General features: G+C 48.0%; 1 protein-coding gene across 5 annotated transcripts in view; it reads right to left on the bottom strand.

The window, feature by feature from the left end:
• SEC14L5 (SEC14 like lipid binding 5) overlaps positions 1-15,939 on the bottom strand; it is a 38,543-nt gene extending 22,604 nt beyond the window's left edge. The window contains exons 1-4 of one of the 5 annotated variants that reach the window (XM_085237896.1): positions 15,802-15,939; positions 12,702-12,797; positions 12,275-12,464; positions 10,726-10,801 (exon numbers count right to left, since the gene is read on the bottom strand). In XM_085237896.1, coding sequence (XP_085094022.1) covers positions 10,726-10,788 — 63 coding nt within the window. In that variant the 5' untranslated portion in view covers positions 10,789-10,801; positions 12,275-12,464; positions 12,702-12,797; positions 15,802-15,939. Of the gene's footprint in view, positions 1-10,725; positions 10,802-12,274; positions 12,465-12,701; positions 12,798-15,743 lie in introns of all 5 variants that reach the window. The other 4 variants (XM_085237894.1, XM_085237895.1, XM_085237893.1 and 1 more) reach the window with 4 other exon arrangements.
• Positions 15,940-16,205: the final 266 nt, after the last annotated feature.

Below are 16,205 nucleotides of genomic sequence, written 5' to 3'. Positions count from 1 at the left end.
GAGTATGTGCTTGACCCAGTTGGAGACAGGCTTCCTAATATACCATCATTAAATCTTGCAAAACCAAGATCAGGTCACCTATTAACAGTGCAGTCAGACTCAGTTTTGGAAGCAGATGCACACATCTATGCACAACCGTGGTGATACAACCAAGACAACAGCCCAAACCCATCACCTGCAGAGGTGGAACGTTTCCATATTTGAGAAAAAAATCCCTTTCACACACTGATATTAAGTCTTTTGCTGAGCTTCTCTGCGCAGCAACAACTCTAAAAATACAGCAGCCCAAAGATGCCCGAGATCACATGAAGGACAGCTGAAGCACCACGATTCACCCACAATGAAGTTACATTGTCAACATGCTCAATCCTTCACCACTGCAGAGAGTGAGCTCTCAGGAGCCCTCCATCACAAGCATCCAGCATCCTCTTATCAAGATCAGCATCTATAGAACAGCACATTCCTGCTCCAGCAGAGAAATTGAGGAAAATCAGGACACAAACATCTCCTTTTTTATCCCCATCCAGCACCAGAACTGGTCATAATTTTCTCCTCCTCCATGATTTTGCAGAGTGCAAGGTGAACAGCAATACCCCAGTCAAATGAAAGGCACAGGGATTTATTATTAGCTTGTTTTAATACTTCAGCTGCTAATCCATCTGCGTGTGCTCTCATCTCTGTGCTGCAGCAACTCTGCACTGACAAGTATATAGAAACTACAACTTGTCTCCCTTCTCTGCTGCAGGAATTACAGCAGTGTTGTGCCACCATTTGTCCCTAAGTGCATATTCACTATGCCTTAAGACAAACACTGTGATGACCAAAGCACTGAATGCTGCATTAAAGAAAAAAAAAAAAAAAAAAAAAAAAGGCTCAGTGAAGCTGCTCCCTCCCCTTCCTTAAATCCTACAGGGATTAGCACTGTCAGGCAGCACTAGCTTGCACTTTGCACACCTCCTGCAAATCCTCCCACCCAACCAAGCCAGCACGTCACCCTGAATCCTGGGCTTGGGCTCCTTTTCCCAGCATCATCAGACTCTGCTATTGACTTCACACCAGCTTGGACTGGAAGAAAATCCCCCAGCACAGCTGCAGGGGCTGTCCCACAAACCTGAGCACTGTGCACGCGTGGTGAACCAAGCAAACTCTCTCAACATCTCAGCTTACAAGAAATTCTTTTCTTTAGAGTTCAGATTTCTGTCCCCGCTTCACTCCCAAACAACCACTTCACAAGAAATGGTGGCTCAGGCCCATCAGTGTCCTCCTCTAAGCCAAGAGGTTTTGTCTCCATTTTCCTGTAGAACCACTGCTGCCATGCTGTCCTTTGGTGGTGGACTGTATGCCATCCTCTCACAAACATACAGGAGTCATTTAAATCTTTGTAGTCATCTCCATCAGGCTGAAGTCACTCATCGTGATTTGCTCGTGAGGAGCACCTCTCCTATGGGACAGGCTGAGAGCTGGGGATGTGCAGCACGGAGAAGAGAAGGCTCTGGAGAGAGCTGATCATGGCCCTTCAGTATATAAAGGGGGCTTTAAGAAAGAAGGGGACAGAGTCTTTAGCAGGGTCTGCTGTGACAGGACAAGGGGAAATGGTTTCATACTAAGGGAAGGGAGATGTAGGTTGGATATAAGGAAGTTTGCTACAAGACAGGTGGTGAAGCACCGGCACAGGTTGCCTAGAGAGGTGATGGGTGGTGATGGGTGCCTCGTTCCTGGAGATACCCAAGGTCAGATTGGATGGGGTCTGAGCACTGATGGAGCTGTGGTAGCCCTGTTCGTGCAGGGGAATTGCACTAGATGACCTTTAAGAGTCCCTTTCAACTCAAACAACTCTTTGATCTTTTATAACAGCTACTCCTGTTTCTCCTCTGCAGGTTTCAACAACTTCTCTGGCAAGCGACCTTGAAGTCAGTTACACAACAGAGGCCTTAGGAATCACAAACAATGGGGAAGTCCAAGCACTGAATTACTGCTCGAAACAAAACACCTCCAAACCCAAACCAAGGATGAAGTGACAGAAAAACGCATCTATGTTCAGATGAATGGGGAAACAGAAGATACGGTATCACGTTTTGATCTAAACGTGTCAAGATCATCCTCCTTTTGGAAAGGGATGCAAGAACAAGATAGGACCCCTCACCACTTTTAAGCAGGAAGTGGAGGAGTTTATTCTACCTTTTCAGTAGCTCTCATGAGACATACTTATCTCCAGATTCAAGTATTTTCAGGTTATGGCCTTCCAGAAAAAAGTAATCATTTCATCCAGGAAAGCCTCCTACTAAATGCAGAAAGGAAAACAAAGGTTCTGCACACACATTCATCAGACAACAACCCATCTGCTTCTTAATCACTACAACCTGCAGAGAAACATAACAATCTTTTGGGAAGCCAGTTTTGATTTGCCAGAGGTCCACTGGACCACAGTTACCCAGGCTGGGAACATGGATTCTGCCTCTCTGGACTGCAGCCAATCTGCAGTTTGTCTCATTCCTTCAGATCTGGGTGAATGAAACAATTCAGGGAGCACCAGCTGCCCATGACAACACAGGCACAGTCGAGTGACATGGCACCAAAAGCAAGACATGCACTGCAGCTGCACAGAGCTAACTTGGGAAATCACCACTGTGCCCAATTTCCTGTCTGAGAAGAAATGTTATCCCCTTCAAGCTACTCTGATATAGTATTCTGCTTGTCAGAGAATTACAGAATGGCCAGGGTTGGAAGGGACCTCAAGGATCATGAGTCTCCAAACCCCCTGCCATATGCAGGGCCACCAACCTCCCCATTTAATACCAGCCCAGGCTGCCCAGGGCCCCATCCAACCTGGCCTTGAACACCTCCAGCGATGGATGGGGCATCCACAGCCTCTCTGGGCAGCTGTTCCAGCACCTCACCACTCTCTCTGTAAAGAACTTCCCCCTGACATCCAGCCTAAATCTTCCCTCCTTCAATTTAAAACCATTTCCCCTTGTTCTGCTATCATCCACCCTCATAAAGAGTTGAATGGTTGGTGATGGAGCACTTCAAGTCACAAACAACACAATGCACTGTGCAGCAGCCACAGAAGCAATGCCTTATACAGGAACGATTGCTACATGGCTGGGCAGGTTTGCCATTGCCTATTGCAGAAAGATGCAAGATGCACAGAACTAGGAGGCAAGGAAACAGACATCCCTGGTGACTAACACCTTAAAGAGCAAAACACAGCAACCAAGCGTTACATCACATGCAGGCTGCTCAGTGAACCAGCCCCAAATCAAAAAGGCTGGCTCACAAAGTAATGCTTAGTTGGCACGACAATCTGTTGTTGCCAGAAGCAGCTGTAAGAATTGTGGATGATTTATGTAAACTCAGGGTCAAATCTGAACAGGCCACTGTGCTTAGGAATTTAAAATCTACACTGTTTGAGATTTAACCTTTGATGATGGGTTTTAAGTTGTCTCACCAATTTTATTCCCTGCTCAAGAGTTTATTATTTAACTTCTACATTTATATACTTGGCATAAGAGAAAAAAAGTCTTCTAGACACGACTGGAATACAAGCTGAACTTCCAGCTATATTGTGTCTCCTTGCACCAGGCTGCAGTGCCACTTAGTTCAGAGCTCATCCATTCCAGCCCCAGACTGCACTCCTCAAACAAAGCTTGAGAAATGAATCCTTCTCCAAGGCAATAAGATCCTATGTTGCACCTGGAGCAGGTGATCAAAGAAAACATGGACAACCCCATACAGATTCCTCAAATGATCCAGTACCTCTCCAAATCCACACATGATGACAGATTCATCATTCCTAAACCACTCTTGCCAAGCTAATGGAGTCTTAGCACTGGCGATGCAAGTCTGTTCAAGGGACCTTCCAATAACTGAAGGGAGAGTATAAACAGGAGGGGGAACGGCTGTTTATGAGGGTGGGTAGTGATAGGATAAGGGGAAATGGTTTTAAACTGAGACAGGGGAGGTTTAGGTTGGATATTAGGAGGAAGTTTTTCCCCCAGAGGGTGGTGAGGCACTGGAACAGGTTGCCCAGGAGGCTGTGGATGCCCCATCCCTGCAGGCATTCAAGGCCAGGCTGGATGTGGCTCTGGGCAGCCTGGGCTGCTGGTTGGTGACCTGCACACAGCAGGGGGTTGGAACTGATGAGCATTGTGATCCTTTGCAACCCAGGCCATTCTCTGATATGATTCTATGACTTGTCTGATGCCCACTGCGCACACAAAGCAGACCAGGGCACATGGTTACTGCCAGCATCTTGTCTCCAGAAATCCAAATAAGCACTTCTATCCACTTCCAGCAGCTGTGGTAAACATCATCTGCTTGCCTATGGGGAAGCGTTCCACACCATAATCTCAAGAGAAATGTCAGCTCTATGCTCAGCCTGACTATTGCTCACTCTTAGCCTGCTTAATAACTTGAGGAGGTGGTGGCAGGGCACAGGGGCTGAACAACTGAATACAGCTGTGAAGAATTATCCCAGCTAACGCAGGAATCATTACTTTCAGAATTCTGTTGCCAAATGCTTCTCAGCAGTAAGATGGGATATTTATAGTGCATCTTGACAGCGTGGTTTCAAGCCATCAAGTCACACCAAAGCATCACGTCTTGAGTCAACACTAGATCCTCTGTAAGCTCATGCAAAGTTAACCCTTCTGACAGCTACAACAAGCCTTCCTTCACAGCATGGCAAGAAAAGAGGCAAGAGAAGCTGCCTTCCTCTAAAATACCAGCATGGACAATGGTTGGACACAGACCACCTGGATCCAAAGATGATTTGTCTGCACTCAGTAAGCATGTTCTGAATACCTAACAGTCCTGCTGCAGGCAGTACATTCACTTCTCTAGGGAAGCATCCATTTCTCAGCTAGTGCTTGGATGCCTACTGGGACACTTCATGTCACATATTACAGGGACTGAGCACCAAAGAGAAGCTATTTTAAAACATTTTCCTCCTTTCACCTTGATTCTTTCCCAATCTCTAGGGCCCTGCCAGTCAGAAATCCCATTTCCAACACAATCTGAAATCTGTCTCATTATCCACATCAGCTGCTCCAAAGGAGCCTTCGAGCACTGGGCTGCAAAGCTCTACCACACCTCACTTGTGGCTGTCCAAGGACACAGTGGGCAGCAGGCACTGCACCTCCTCTTTGGAACTCCACTGGTGCTGCACTTAGAGCTCTCCTCCCATCTTTTCAGCCACTCTGCACAGCTGCAGCACTGCTGTTCTGTGCTTGTGAAGCATTCCAGCTGCCAGAAGCCGCTCTGCTCTCCCTGCAGCAAGTGCTCTTCTTTTTCCAGGCTCACACTTGAAAGCAGAGGCTGTGAACCAGCATCCAATATCTTGGTTAAGATTCTGTTTTGTTTAAAAATCAGCCTGGGATGTTCCCAGATTAATGACATCTTGAAGCTCCAGCTGGGGAGTCTGTAATTATAATTAAGTACACGGCAAGGCCCAGAAATGTATTCTGTGGTGCATCTGTGCTGCAGGCATTGTAAGGTACTGTAAGATACCGCACTGTAGTTGACAGCTGATCTGCACATCTGATGCAGCACAACAGCAGCAGCCTTTCTGAGACCCAGATGGGCTGTGAAGACACGCTGAACCTGTCACACCAAACACACCCTCAGAGCTATCACCATTCTTGCTAGACATCATTCTGCTTGTACACTGCACTGCTTTCGCACACCATTCCCTCTGTTACCAATGTGTACTGCAAGCTGTTTGGGCCAAACCGCAGTACCTACCTGGCACAAGAAGCCTGAGATGCTCTGTTGCAAGGGAACCTGCACCAGTCAGTGAAATATCAAATCCTTTAAGAAACCACAATATCAGAGAGCAGAGCACACGCAGTGTGTCAGGGTTTAATCAGCCTCTTTATAAAGCCAATGTGCTGCATGTGACAGGAATCAGTCATTAGGTAAAGCTTCCTAAAGACCTAACATCTGTAATGCAGCACATACTCATAATGCAAAGATAGGAACAAAAATAGTTTTGAAAAGTTATGTGGAGAGAAATTCTAGCCATTAGGACTTCAACAGTGTTTAGTTTCTCCTCCTACAACTAATCCTGACAGCTGAAATAGCAACAAGCTGCTTGCAATTAGACTGCTATACAAACCTCCTGTCCCTGTTAGCACAAAAGAATACCAGGCAGTGAGATAGAAAATGATGCATTTTGGTTTTAATTGCAGTGGATGTTTGAGTCTTGCACACAGCTATGGGCCAGATCCTCAACTGGTGCATCTGAGAAAAACTTCAGTGGCTGCAAAGCAGCTTGGACAATTGGACATACCCAGAGGACAAGGCTGATCTGCTGGGTGATTATTTGGGGGCAAGACTGAAGATCCCTGGCAGAGCCAGTGAAGATCAGCAGGACTGCTTCAGCAGGGTTGGGCTAATGAGAAGGACATCCTACACAAGGACACAAGTAATTGCTTTTGATGGGATGTAGCTGTGTGCTACAGCTCTGTGCTACAGCACGAGGCAAAGATGGAGGAGGACTGTTTTTTTACTACTAATTTCAATGTGAAGTCATTTCTGAGATAAAAACTGCAACATTTGCAGCCTGAACTAAACTCGCCAGCCAGCCTGTTAGCACTCAAAGCACACTGAAGAGATGCAGAAGTACATCCACCATCGTGGTTCCATTCAGTTAATCTTACCTGACAAATAATGAACTTCAGATCAAGTAAACACAAAGAACACTGCATTGCCTCTACAACTAGAAAAGAATGATAGAAGCTTGGAAGTACAGGAGGCAGATCAGGACCTTAGACAGTCAAGTTTCTACTTGCAGACCAACACAGAGGGAAGAAGAGCTGTCCCTAACAGATCTCTAAGGCTGGGCAGAAAGACCATTTCTCTTAGCAGAAACCATTACCTGCCATTAGTAGCAATAAGAGCTGAATATGAAGTGCATCATAAATGCAGCAAGAGGAGCAAATAATTGACAGAAGTGCTGTCTTGAAGTCTGTCCTTCACACCATTATGGCTGCAATTAGAACTGCACGTGAAGTGCAGAAGACCACATAAGAGTGCACAGCTATTTCAGGTCTGTAGCATTGGAAACAAAGCAGAATTAGGGTATGCTACAGAGTATTCAAATATGGTAGATGTAAACTGCAAGTGTAACAGGCTGAATGCACTACTAAAATTAACAGGGAAAGAATCCCTCCCATATCTGACCTAACAATTCACTGGCAACAAATAATGTGAAAAATCCAGTCTCTCTCTTAGCCTTGTTTCCTGTACAATTAGACATTATGGACTCACGCCCAAAACAAACTCAACACCACGTATCAGAGGACAATCCACTTGATTGAACAGCTACGTTTAAAAGGGGAAAGGAAAAGGAAGGGAAAGACAGAATGGAAAGGGAAGAATATGACATGATAACAAAAACAGTCAAGATTCTTTTCAAGTCAAAGATGTCAGGCACTGGATATAATTTAATGAGCTAATTTGTGACCCTTTGATACAAGCACAGAATAGGAACAAAGCATGTGAAAAATCCTTTCTGTGGATGTGGACAAGTGTGAGAAGATGATCCTTTGTTTAAAAAGAAGGGAGCACTTTTCTAGTAAGAGGAAGAGAAAAACAACTGAAACTCCTGCATGACCAGGAGATGCTTGCTAAGCCTTTAGATTCCCTTTTATTTCTCAGATGCACAGGACTAACAAAGAGAGCAAGAAGGGGAATGCAGTGTGAAGGACTCTGTGGATGTGCCAAATTTACTGCCTGCCCGTGCCAGAATGCCAGCAGCAGAAGCTTTAATAACCAGTAGAGTGTAAATCCATAGACAATTATCCAGAGATACACAGTAATAAAGGTATTAACACGGGCTCTTCTGCCACGCACAGCCCTGTGCTGTCTTGAGGATGAGCAGCACAGTGTGCACTGTGCAAGCTCCAACAAGATGAATCATGTTCCTGGTGGCAGGGTTCAACAAAAGGCATGGGAAACACAATGCCTTTTAACAAGGCCAGGATGCAATGAATCATTTGGCCACAACCACCTTACTCTCAGCTCCTCGTAACCGAAGGAAGCACACGCATCGTTTACCATAGTAGGGTCCAAACATCAGAGATTCTGGGGTACTTCTCCTAACAAACCCTCCTTCCCTCACAGCACAGCCTGTACAGAGCCCCAGAAGTCTCACTCTCCCCATGACAAGTGTTATCAGTGCACAGGGACCCTTAAAATAGAGAGATGTCTGGGAATTTACTCACACCATCCTTGCCTTCCTGACACCAAGCTCAGCATGAGCTCACTGCGCTCCAAAGGTTCACAGACAGCATTTGAGGTGGAGAGATGAAAGCAGCTGAATATAAGGTTCCCAGTACTGAGGAAGCTGCTGTCAGATTTATGTTGAGGCAGATTAACAGCAATGCCACGTGTTGAGGAGCAAAACAGCTTCACTGTACGCCTACACTGCCTGCAAAACTTCCAGCAACTGACAGCTAGTGCCTGACAGCTCTGTGAGATCCACGCTGCCTCCACACAAACGGAGGGCTCCATCCAAACACATCAAATATGATAACGAAGCCTGCATCCAATCTGGCCCGTGAGGACAGCCTCCAGCCTCAACCACTGCCTTTAGAATCTTTTAACATGTCAGTCTTTGTAATACTGCAGGTCCTGCTGTGGATTTTCACAGGAGATTACAGAGGGACTACAGGGTCTATATTCAGTTCCCTAGACTACCACACAGTCCTTTGGGTGACCTTGGAGCAAGTAATTTAATCTTTATAAGAGGACTAATAACTTTGCTAAGGTAACAGCAGTTTGAGCTTGCTGAGCTCCTGAAGGACGACATTTACAATCCCAACCTTGAAATCCCAGGGAATTTTAAATTCTATCACGTTGGAAAAACTGGAAGCAAATAAAACTAAACCACTTGAAAAATAAACCCATCAAACCCCAGCCTTTAGGCATTCTGCTAACAAGCTTACAAAGGATTTGTCTAGAGGCAGCCTGCTGTATGAGCAGCCAGTCTATTGATGGGCATCTAGTGAGGGTTATCCTACTAAGACAGGCAGTGAGAACATGGAGAGGTGTACATAGAGCCAAGTACCTCCATAGCAAGCACTGGTATCTAATTCTAACACAGAATGCACTGGGAGAACAAGAAAACAAAGCTAGAAAAGTTTCACTACTACAAACATTAACCTCAGACTGGTTGCAGGCACATCTACCTCATGTTACTGGCTTAGCTGCTTACAGACACAGCAAACTTGGACAAGATTGGAAGGAGAAAAAAGGGGAAAACTGGGCGGTGGGAGCCCAGCTATCGGAAAGAAAGGCTGATAGGTCTTGATAATCAGAGAGCATCCAAGGGAATGGCAGCTGCTCACAGCTGAGGAACTGCTGCTGCCCTTTTATTTACACTGAGGATGAAGCAAAGAATCTCCCCTTCAATTTTAACTGCCGAATCAAAAGACTGGAGTCTGCTTTGGATAAAACCAATTTTATGGCACTTATTTGCCTGGAATCTAGGAAAGGCAATGCTGCCAAAAGGAACACAATGCATTGTGTTGGGCTCTCCCTTCCATTCGTGGAAATGACTTCGACTGCTTTCACTCTGCAGCTTTCCACCTTCCTACTGAGATTCCTGCAAGACCAAAGACAACTGGTATCCTTGTTGAGCAGGGAAGAAAATACCAGACTGAAAGTCTCAAACACCGAATCTCATGGATTCCTAGGGCAGACTGAAACGCCCAACAGAGGTTACTAAACAAAACCTTGCAAGAATCTGTATGGAAGCATCTCAGATGCGCACCCAAGTGCTCAGTGCTGCCCTCAAAATGCAAGGAGGAGAGCTCTCAGAACCCTGAAGAGCAGTGGAAAAGTCCAAAATATCACAAATACTTTTAAAGCCTCACCTCAGGGAGCTGTTGAGGCGACATGAGCTTTCTGCACCACCAGCAAAAGAACTTGAACTACAGCTCTCAAGCTCCTTCTGGATGACACAAAACTTGGAGAGATCTCTCCCAGCATTTCAGTCACGGGGTGAAAAGGAAGAACAATTTGAAAGATTTTATCCAAAGATCTCTAGTTTTTAAACCAAATCAGGAAGCTCACTGATTTAGAAAAGACTTTTTAGATATGCAAATCCTACAATCATAATAGAATCCTACGAGCATAACAGAATGGTTCAGTTGGAAGGGACCTCAAGGATCACGAAGCTCCATCCCCCCTGCTGCAGGCAGGGCCACCAACTTCCACATCTAATATCAGACCAGGCTGTGCAGTGCCCCATCCAACCTGGCCTTGAACACCTTCAGGGATGGACGGGGCATCCACAGCCCCTCTGGGCAGCCTGATACTGATTGGGATCATATCTAAAGACATTCTGAACAGAATGGTATTTGGTGATGACACAAAGGTGGTGCATAGCAACAAAATGACTCTGTCTACAACAAAGCAGCCTTTTCCTTCCAGTGCCTAACTGGGAATTACAAATTAGTAGTTTTTACAAGTTGTTGGTTTGGTTTCTTTTTTCCTACAGTGACTAATAAACTGTCTCCATGAAAACGTTGAGATGTTGACCCTTATATTTGATGGAAAACGAAGGAGAAAAGACAGTGAGAGCTAAACCTGTGTTCCTGCAGCATGCCCGCAGGAGGTTGCCACAAAGATAAGCTAACCACGTTGCAGTCCCCACCTCCCACTGGCCTGAGGCTGCAGCCTGTAACCTCTGGAGAAGTAAAAGTGCTGAGCATTACTCACTGCCATGACGAGCTCAAAAGGGTATTTGTAGACTCGAACTGGGGACTGGTATTTCTGCACCATCTTCAGCACGCACCTGGAATACAGATCAAATTGGACAATTTCAGATCCCTGATAACAAGCATTAATACATTCTAGCAATGCTCACAAACAGACCTGGAAGCCTTAGCTCTCTCCCACAGACAGAGATTTTAGGTCTGTTTGCTGCCCAGTCTCACTTCGTAAGTCACCGAGGGAAGAAAGGCAGGCAGGGGTGTGCAGCCCCAGCCCAGCACATCCAGCACACAGCAGAGTCCTTTGCTGCTTCCCAACAAACTACTTCGACTTACAGCTCAAACAAAGCTCACAATAATTAAAGCAAAGATGTAAAGCCAGAACCTGGAGAAGGAAGCCTCTCCGAGGGATCTTGCAAAAGCTTAAATGGAAATTCTTTTTTTCTTTTTCCTGCCTTCTATTTTCTGCATTAAGTTCGACACCATTATGCAAAATCCCTCCTATTGAAAGCTTGCACAGCTTCGTGTACATTGTTTTAAATACTTTCGTGCTCAAAGTACCATTTAGCTGTTTTAACTCACTGAAAGAAAGGAAAAGGAAACAGCATGCTTACAGAACATGCCTGATGCTAAGCTAGCAATCACATCCCACTGCCTGAATGCCCACTGCCTCCAGTTGAATTGAGGGAATAACTGCATGCAATGGAAACAATTCAGCTCTCAGTGTTTCGTTTCTCCAAGCCACCTCTCACTGTTCTCATCAGGATTCCTCCCTCACACTCCTCTGCTGAGGTTTTAACCCTTAAATAGGCATCAATAGTGAGCAGCTCAAGGAAGCAGGTAAACCATTATAAAGGTTATTGGGCTGCTTCCTGCAATTCTTTTAGAATCCTTTACATTGCTGCCGTTAATGTCATCCGAAAACATCTGAAGCACCAAACTGGACAGCTGGTTTGAGACTATGCTGATTCCACCCTGCTCAAATTCCTCTGCTAAGCAGACACAGCCCTTGGCAGCACCACGCAGTGTAGCATAGCTGAACTCAACACTCCGAGCACAAGGCAACTTATCCCTGACATTTCAAGCCAAAAACCTGGAGGTGAAACATGACTTAAAAAAAAGCAAACGGCAGTAGATCCTGCTCTAGTAGGACTGCTGCAAAACGCCATCGCACACAGAAATCCAAGCGTTCAGCAAGGGAGGGGGGAAAAAGGCTTTAAAAAGTTTGGGTACCTGAGAGCGGGGAATGTTTGTAGAAGGGTCTCACAGTCAGACAGTTACTCTGCAGAGGATCACGTTACCCAGGGAACAACAACCAGGACTTGCTGGCTGGCTGAGAGCTTTATCGATGCTGAGAGCCGGTCCTCGCAGAGCGAGTAAATGCAGAGAGCAGGCATCAGCACAGCACCCACCTCAGAGTGAAGTGAGCACAGCGGGAGCAAGCAAACACCCAGGAAGCCCAGACTGCTATCACATATCAGATACCCGAGCCAAGAGAGGCATGGGGCACCTTGTAATGCAATGCTGTAATATGATTATGCAAGCGCAATACCTACGCTGTGCGGGAACCTTCCGAGTAAGTGCAAATATAGCAAGAGAAGCCTCGTCACACCTCTTTAGCTGTCATCTTGCTTCCAATTCTAGCCTTGCTTGCTAAACCTGGAAGTCTGGCACTGCTGTAGGAAGGGGTCAGAGACCTCCGCAGGAGAAAGCCTCGGGACGCAGCAGCCTGGAGCCACCCACAGCCTGGGAATAAAGGCAGCAGAAGAACAAGAGGACGGCACAAGCTGTAGCTGAACAGCCTTCACCACACTGCTTGGACTGCTCTGTCGCTACGCCAGCCTGCAGCCGCAACGCCAGCCTGCCACAGGTTTGCTCTAGCTGAGGGAAGTTAGAGCAAAGGGGTCAGCAATAACTGTACCCACAGAAGGAGTGGAGAACAGGCAGCTGATAACTCACACCTGCCCTAGAAACCTCTCATACCTTGGGAAGAGTGTGCTGGCAGACCTTCTGTGCTCTGTTCTCAAGACTGAGCAGTCATTGTGCTTCTCAAAGCAAGAGGGACTTCAGCTAGAACTCCTGAGGAGGAAAGAGAAAAAAAGGCAGTGAGAGTAGTGACTTTTTGCACGGGGATGCAGGCAGATGATTAGCAGTGATAACGATGTAGGATTTCCAGGTGCTACCAGAGGGCTGCTGAGCCAGATTTGCTGAAGACATACACATTAACACATCCTATAGATTTTAGTTCTCAGAGAAAGACCTGTTTTAGCAGTCGTTGAGTATTTCACACAAATTATAACAGATGTTTTCAACCTCTTTATAAAGAAGACCAGAAAGCAGCTCCACGAGTACAGAAACACATCTGGCTCCATAAACATCCACCATACCACTCCAGGCTTCAGTAGCCCAGCTACTTGTTCCACTTCGTGTGTGCATCTGGCTGAAAGCACACAAGGAAACTGGGCAGAAGAGCGGTGATTCAGTAACCTGCAGCCTGATGGCTTACAATGGTTAACCCACACTCAGAGGCAGTGTGTTACCCACACTGGGTAACACCAGTGCCTGGCCAAGCCCAGAACAGTCTGAAAAACTCAGAGAGACCGGAGCAGCCGGTGCACTGAAGCAACACATGCAGCTAATCCCTGTAACCATCCCAATTAGATGTTAGAAGCACCTCAGCTATTGCACACCTGGATGCATCGGACAGCAGCAGCTACCGTGTTGCACAAAGCACCCCATGATGCTGCCAGCAATGCCAGTAGCATGCAAGCTTGGCATGCTGGGGCTCCCTGCAGAGGCCAGCATGGCCCTTCTGCTACAGCACCTCACAGCTGAGCCGAACCTTGCATGGCAGCAAGTTATGAGCTCGGGAATTCACCTCTGGCACTGCACTGGAGAGAGAAGGAAACAACTCCTGACTGCACACAACTCCCCACTGCAACTTCGGTGGCATTTCAGGGACAAGGTGAGCTCCTGACAAGTGCACGTGCAGCATGCAGAGCTATCACTATCAGCTGAGCCTGGGAGGGCTCCTGCAGGGAGCACGAATCACAACACACAGCAGAGGGAGGAGAGGCAGTGACATTAACGATACGCTTCCACTTTATTTAGAATCACCCAGCAGGCACCTGAGGGATTTTCCATATGCTTAACTTTTATTCTATTATTTGTAGGAGAGGCTGACTTGACAGACTACAGCCAGATGGTTAGGAATGAGAAATTGGGTTTCGAAATTAAATATACATAAAGCCCCAGATTGAAGCCCACAAAGCTCTGCTTCTCATCCAGAGCTAGCATTGCCTGTTAAGTAGCAGAACTTAGCAGCCACAGCCTTTATTCACTTCTCCTACCCATGGTGGTTTCTTCTCAGCAGAGGGAGAACCACCAAGCAGGTTTTGCGTTTGGTTCTGTTTTTGAGGGTTCTGTTTGTTTGCTTTCACAAAGCCCTGCTGAAAATAGCAAGAGTTCCAGACTTCCTCAAATTGTCTTTTGCCACATGAAAGCCAGCTGTCCCCAAGCTGACACTCACAGACAGAAAGGGGGGACATAGAGGGTGGTGAGGCACTGGAACAGGTTGCCCAAGGAGGCTGTGGATGCCCCATCCCTGCAGGCATTCAAGGCCAGGCTGGATGTGGCTCTGGGCAGCCTGGGCTGCTGGTTGGCGACCTGCACACAGCAGGGGGTTGGAAGTGGATGAGCACTGTGCTCCTTTGCAACCCAGGCCATTCTAGGATTCTATGACTCTGGTGGGCTGCGGCCTATAATCCTCCCTTCAAATCAATGCACAAAGCTGTGCATGACACTTCTCTGCCTCGAGAGCCTTTTGCTGTGGTAGGTGCTGACACAGACGCCTCACTTATTAAATAACAACATGGTACCAAGCTGCAGGATGCTTATTAGAGCTTCTGCACACAAAAACTTGGTTTTGTCTATTACAGCTCAATACAAGAAACAGAACGGCACCAGCAAACACCTCTGGTGTCTTTCAGAAGCTGATGTCTTCTCAGGCAGGGCTCCATCCTCTGCTCAGCCCTGAGCTGTGCACACAGCAATGTGAGGGGGCACGGAGGGCTGCAAGGCAGAGCTGCTGGAAGCCTGGTCCCCACACTGTCATCCTGCACGGATGTGAGCCCAGTGGTGGATTACAACCAAGGGCGGACAACGTAAACACCCCGACTGCATTTCCACATTCTGCACAACACAATAGGGAACAGCGCCTTTGGCTGAGAGGGGAAGGAGAAAAAGGAACAGCGTAAGCATTCTGCTCTCAAATATTTGTCGAGTGAGCCATTTCCTCCACGCAAGCATCAACATCAGCTTCATGCCTAATATTTCTGTGCCTTTATCTCATACTTGGTGGGGAATCCTCTTGCCAGGGAACCACCGCTGACCTCTCTATCACACACAGCCAAACTCTGACTCCCTGGCAGTTGAAGTTTGCTGGCTGGCAGCAGCAAAGTCATCCTGGAGGTGCAGACCTCACTCCTCACCCACAGGGGTTACATAGAGCCTTTTCTACTGCTACACGCACACAACAGCTCCAACATAGGAGCAGAGATGTGCCCCAGCTTAACACAGAGACGAGTCCACCTGCGATGCCCCGACAGCACAGCACAACAGGTCCAGGTTCACAGCACACCCCGAGCCGGATGGGACCCATAGGCTCACAGCCGTGTTTTCCTCGGGCCCAGGTGTGTTGAGCACATTGCACAGCCGGTGTCACCACGCGACCCATTCCCTGCCCACACCCCAATGGCGAACAGCACACGCATGGTTTAACCCAGCCCTAAAGCCCAGGGCGGGGGGGAGGGGTGAAGCTTTAATATAGAACCGACCCAAATACATCAACGCATTCAATAGAAGCTCACCGGGGTCAGCCCTGAACTTCCACAACCTGTATTCCGGCACGCTACGAGCGCCGCTCCCCGCGTCTCCACGATTAGGGCGGAATTCCCCTCTCAGCCCCTCAGAGGAGCACCTCCCGCAGCCCTCAGCCCCGAACCGAACCCCTCACACGACCCTCACCGAGGCGCCTCCTCCGCCCCGCAGCATGACGCCCTAACGCGGCCCCGCGCGTCCTCACCGCGCCCACGGCGGAGCCCCGCCGACCCCATGCCGAGCGACGGCGGCGGCCCCAACCCGGCTCCGCGCTGCGCCGCCCCCGGCTCCGCTTCAACCGCCGCGCGCCCGCCCCGCCCCAGCGCACGCGGCGCCGCAGAGCGCTGTCCATTGTGCTGCGGGACGTGGCTCCGCCTCAACGCCCGCCCCGGCTCCATCGGGCCCGGCTGGATCCGGCGGGCGGAGCAGAACCGAGATGCGCCCCGCTTTTATCGGAGTGAAGTGCTCGGAGCCCGGCTTATCGCTCCTGGGGTTCTGGCTGGCGGGCCGAGGTGGGGCACGCTGCAAGGGTTGAATCACAGAATGGCCTGGGTTGAGAAGGAACGCAGTGCTCATCCAGTTCCAACCCACTGCTGCGTGCAGGTCCCC

The sequence above is a fragment of the Meleagris gallopavo genome, chromosome 16 (genome assembly GCF_905368555.1).
Source record: "Meleagris gallopavo chromosome 16, MGAL_WU_HG_1.1, whole genome shotgun sequence".
NCBI classification, from domain to species: Eukaryota; Metazoa; Chordata; class Aves; order Galliformes; family Phasianidae; genus Meleagris; species Meleagris gallopavo.
Note: the sequence above shows the minus strand (reverse complement) of the source record. Positions and strands in the feature narration are given on the sequence as shown.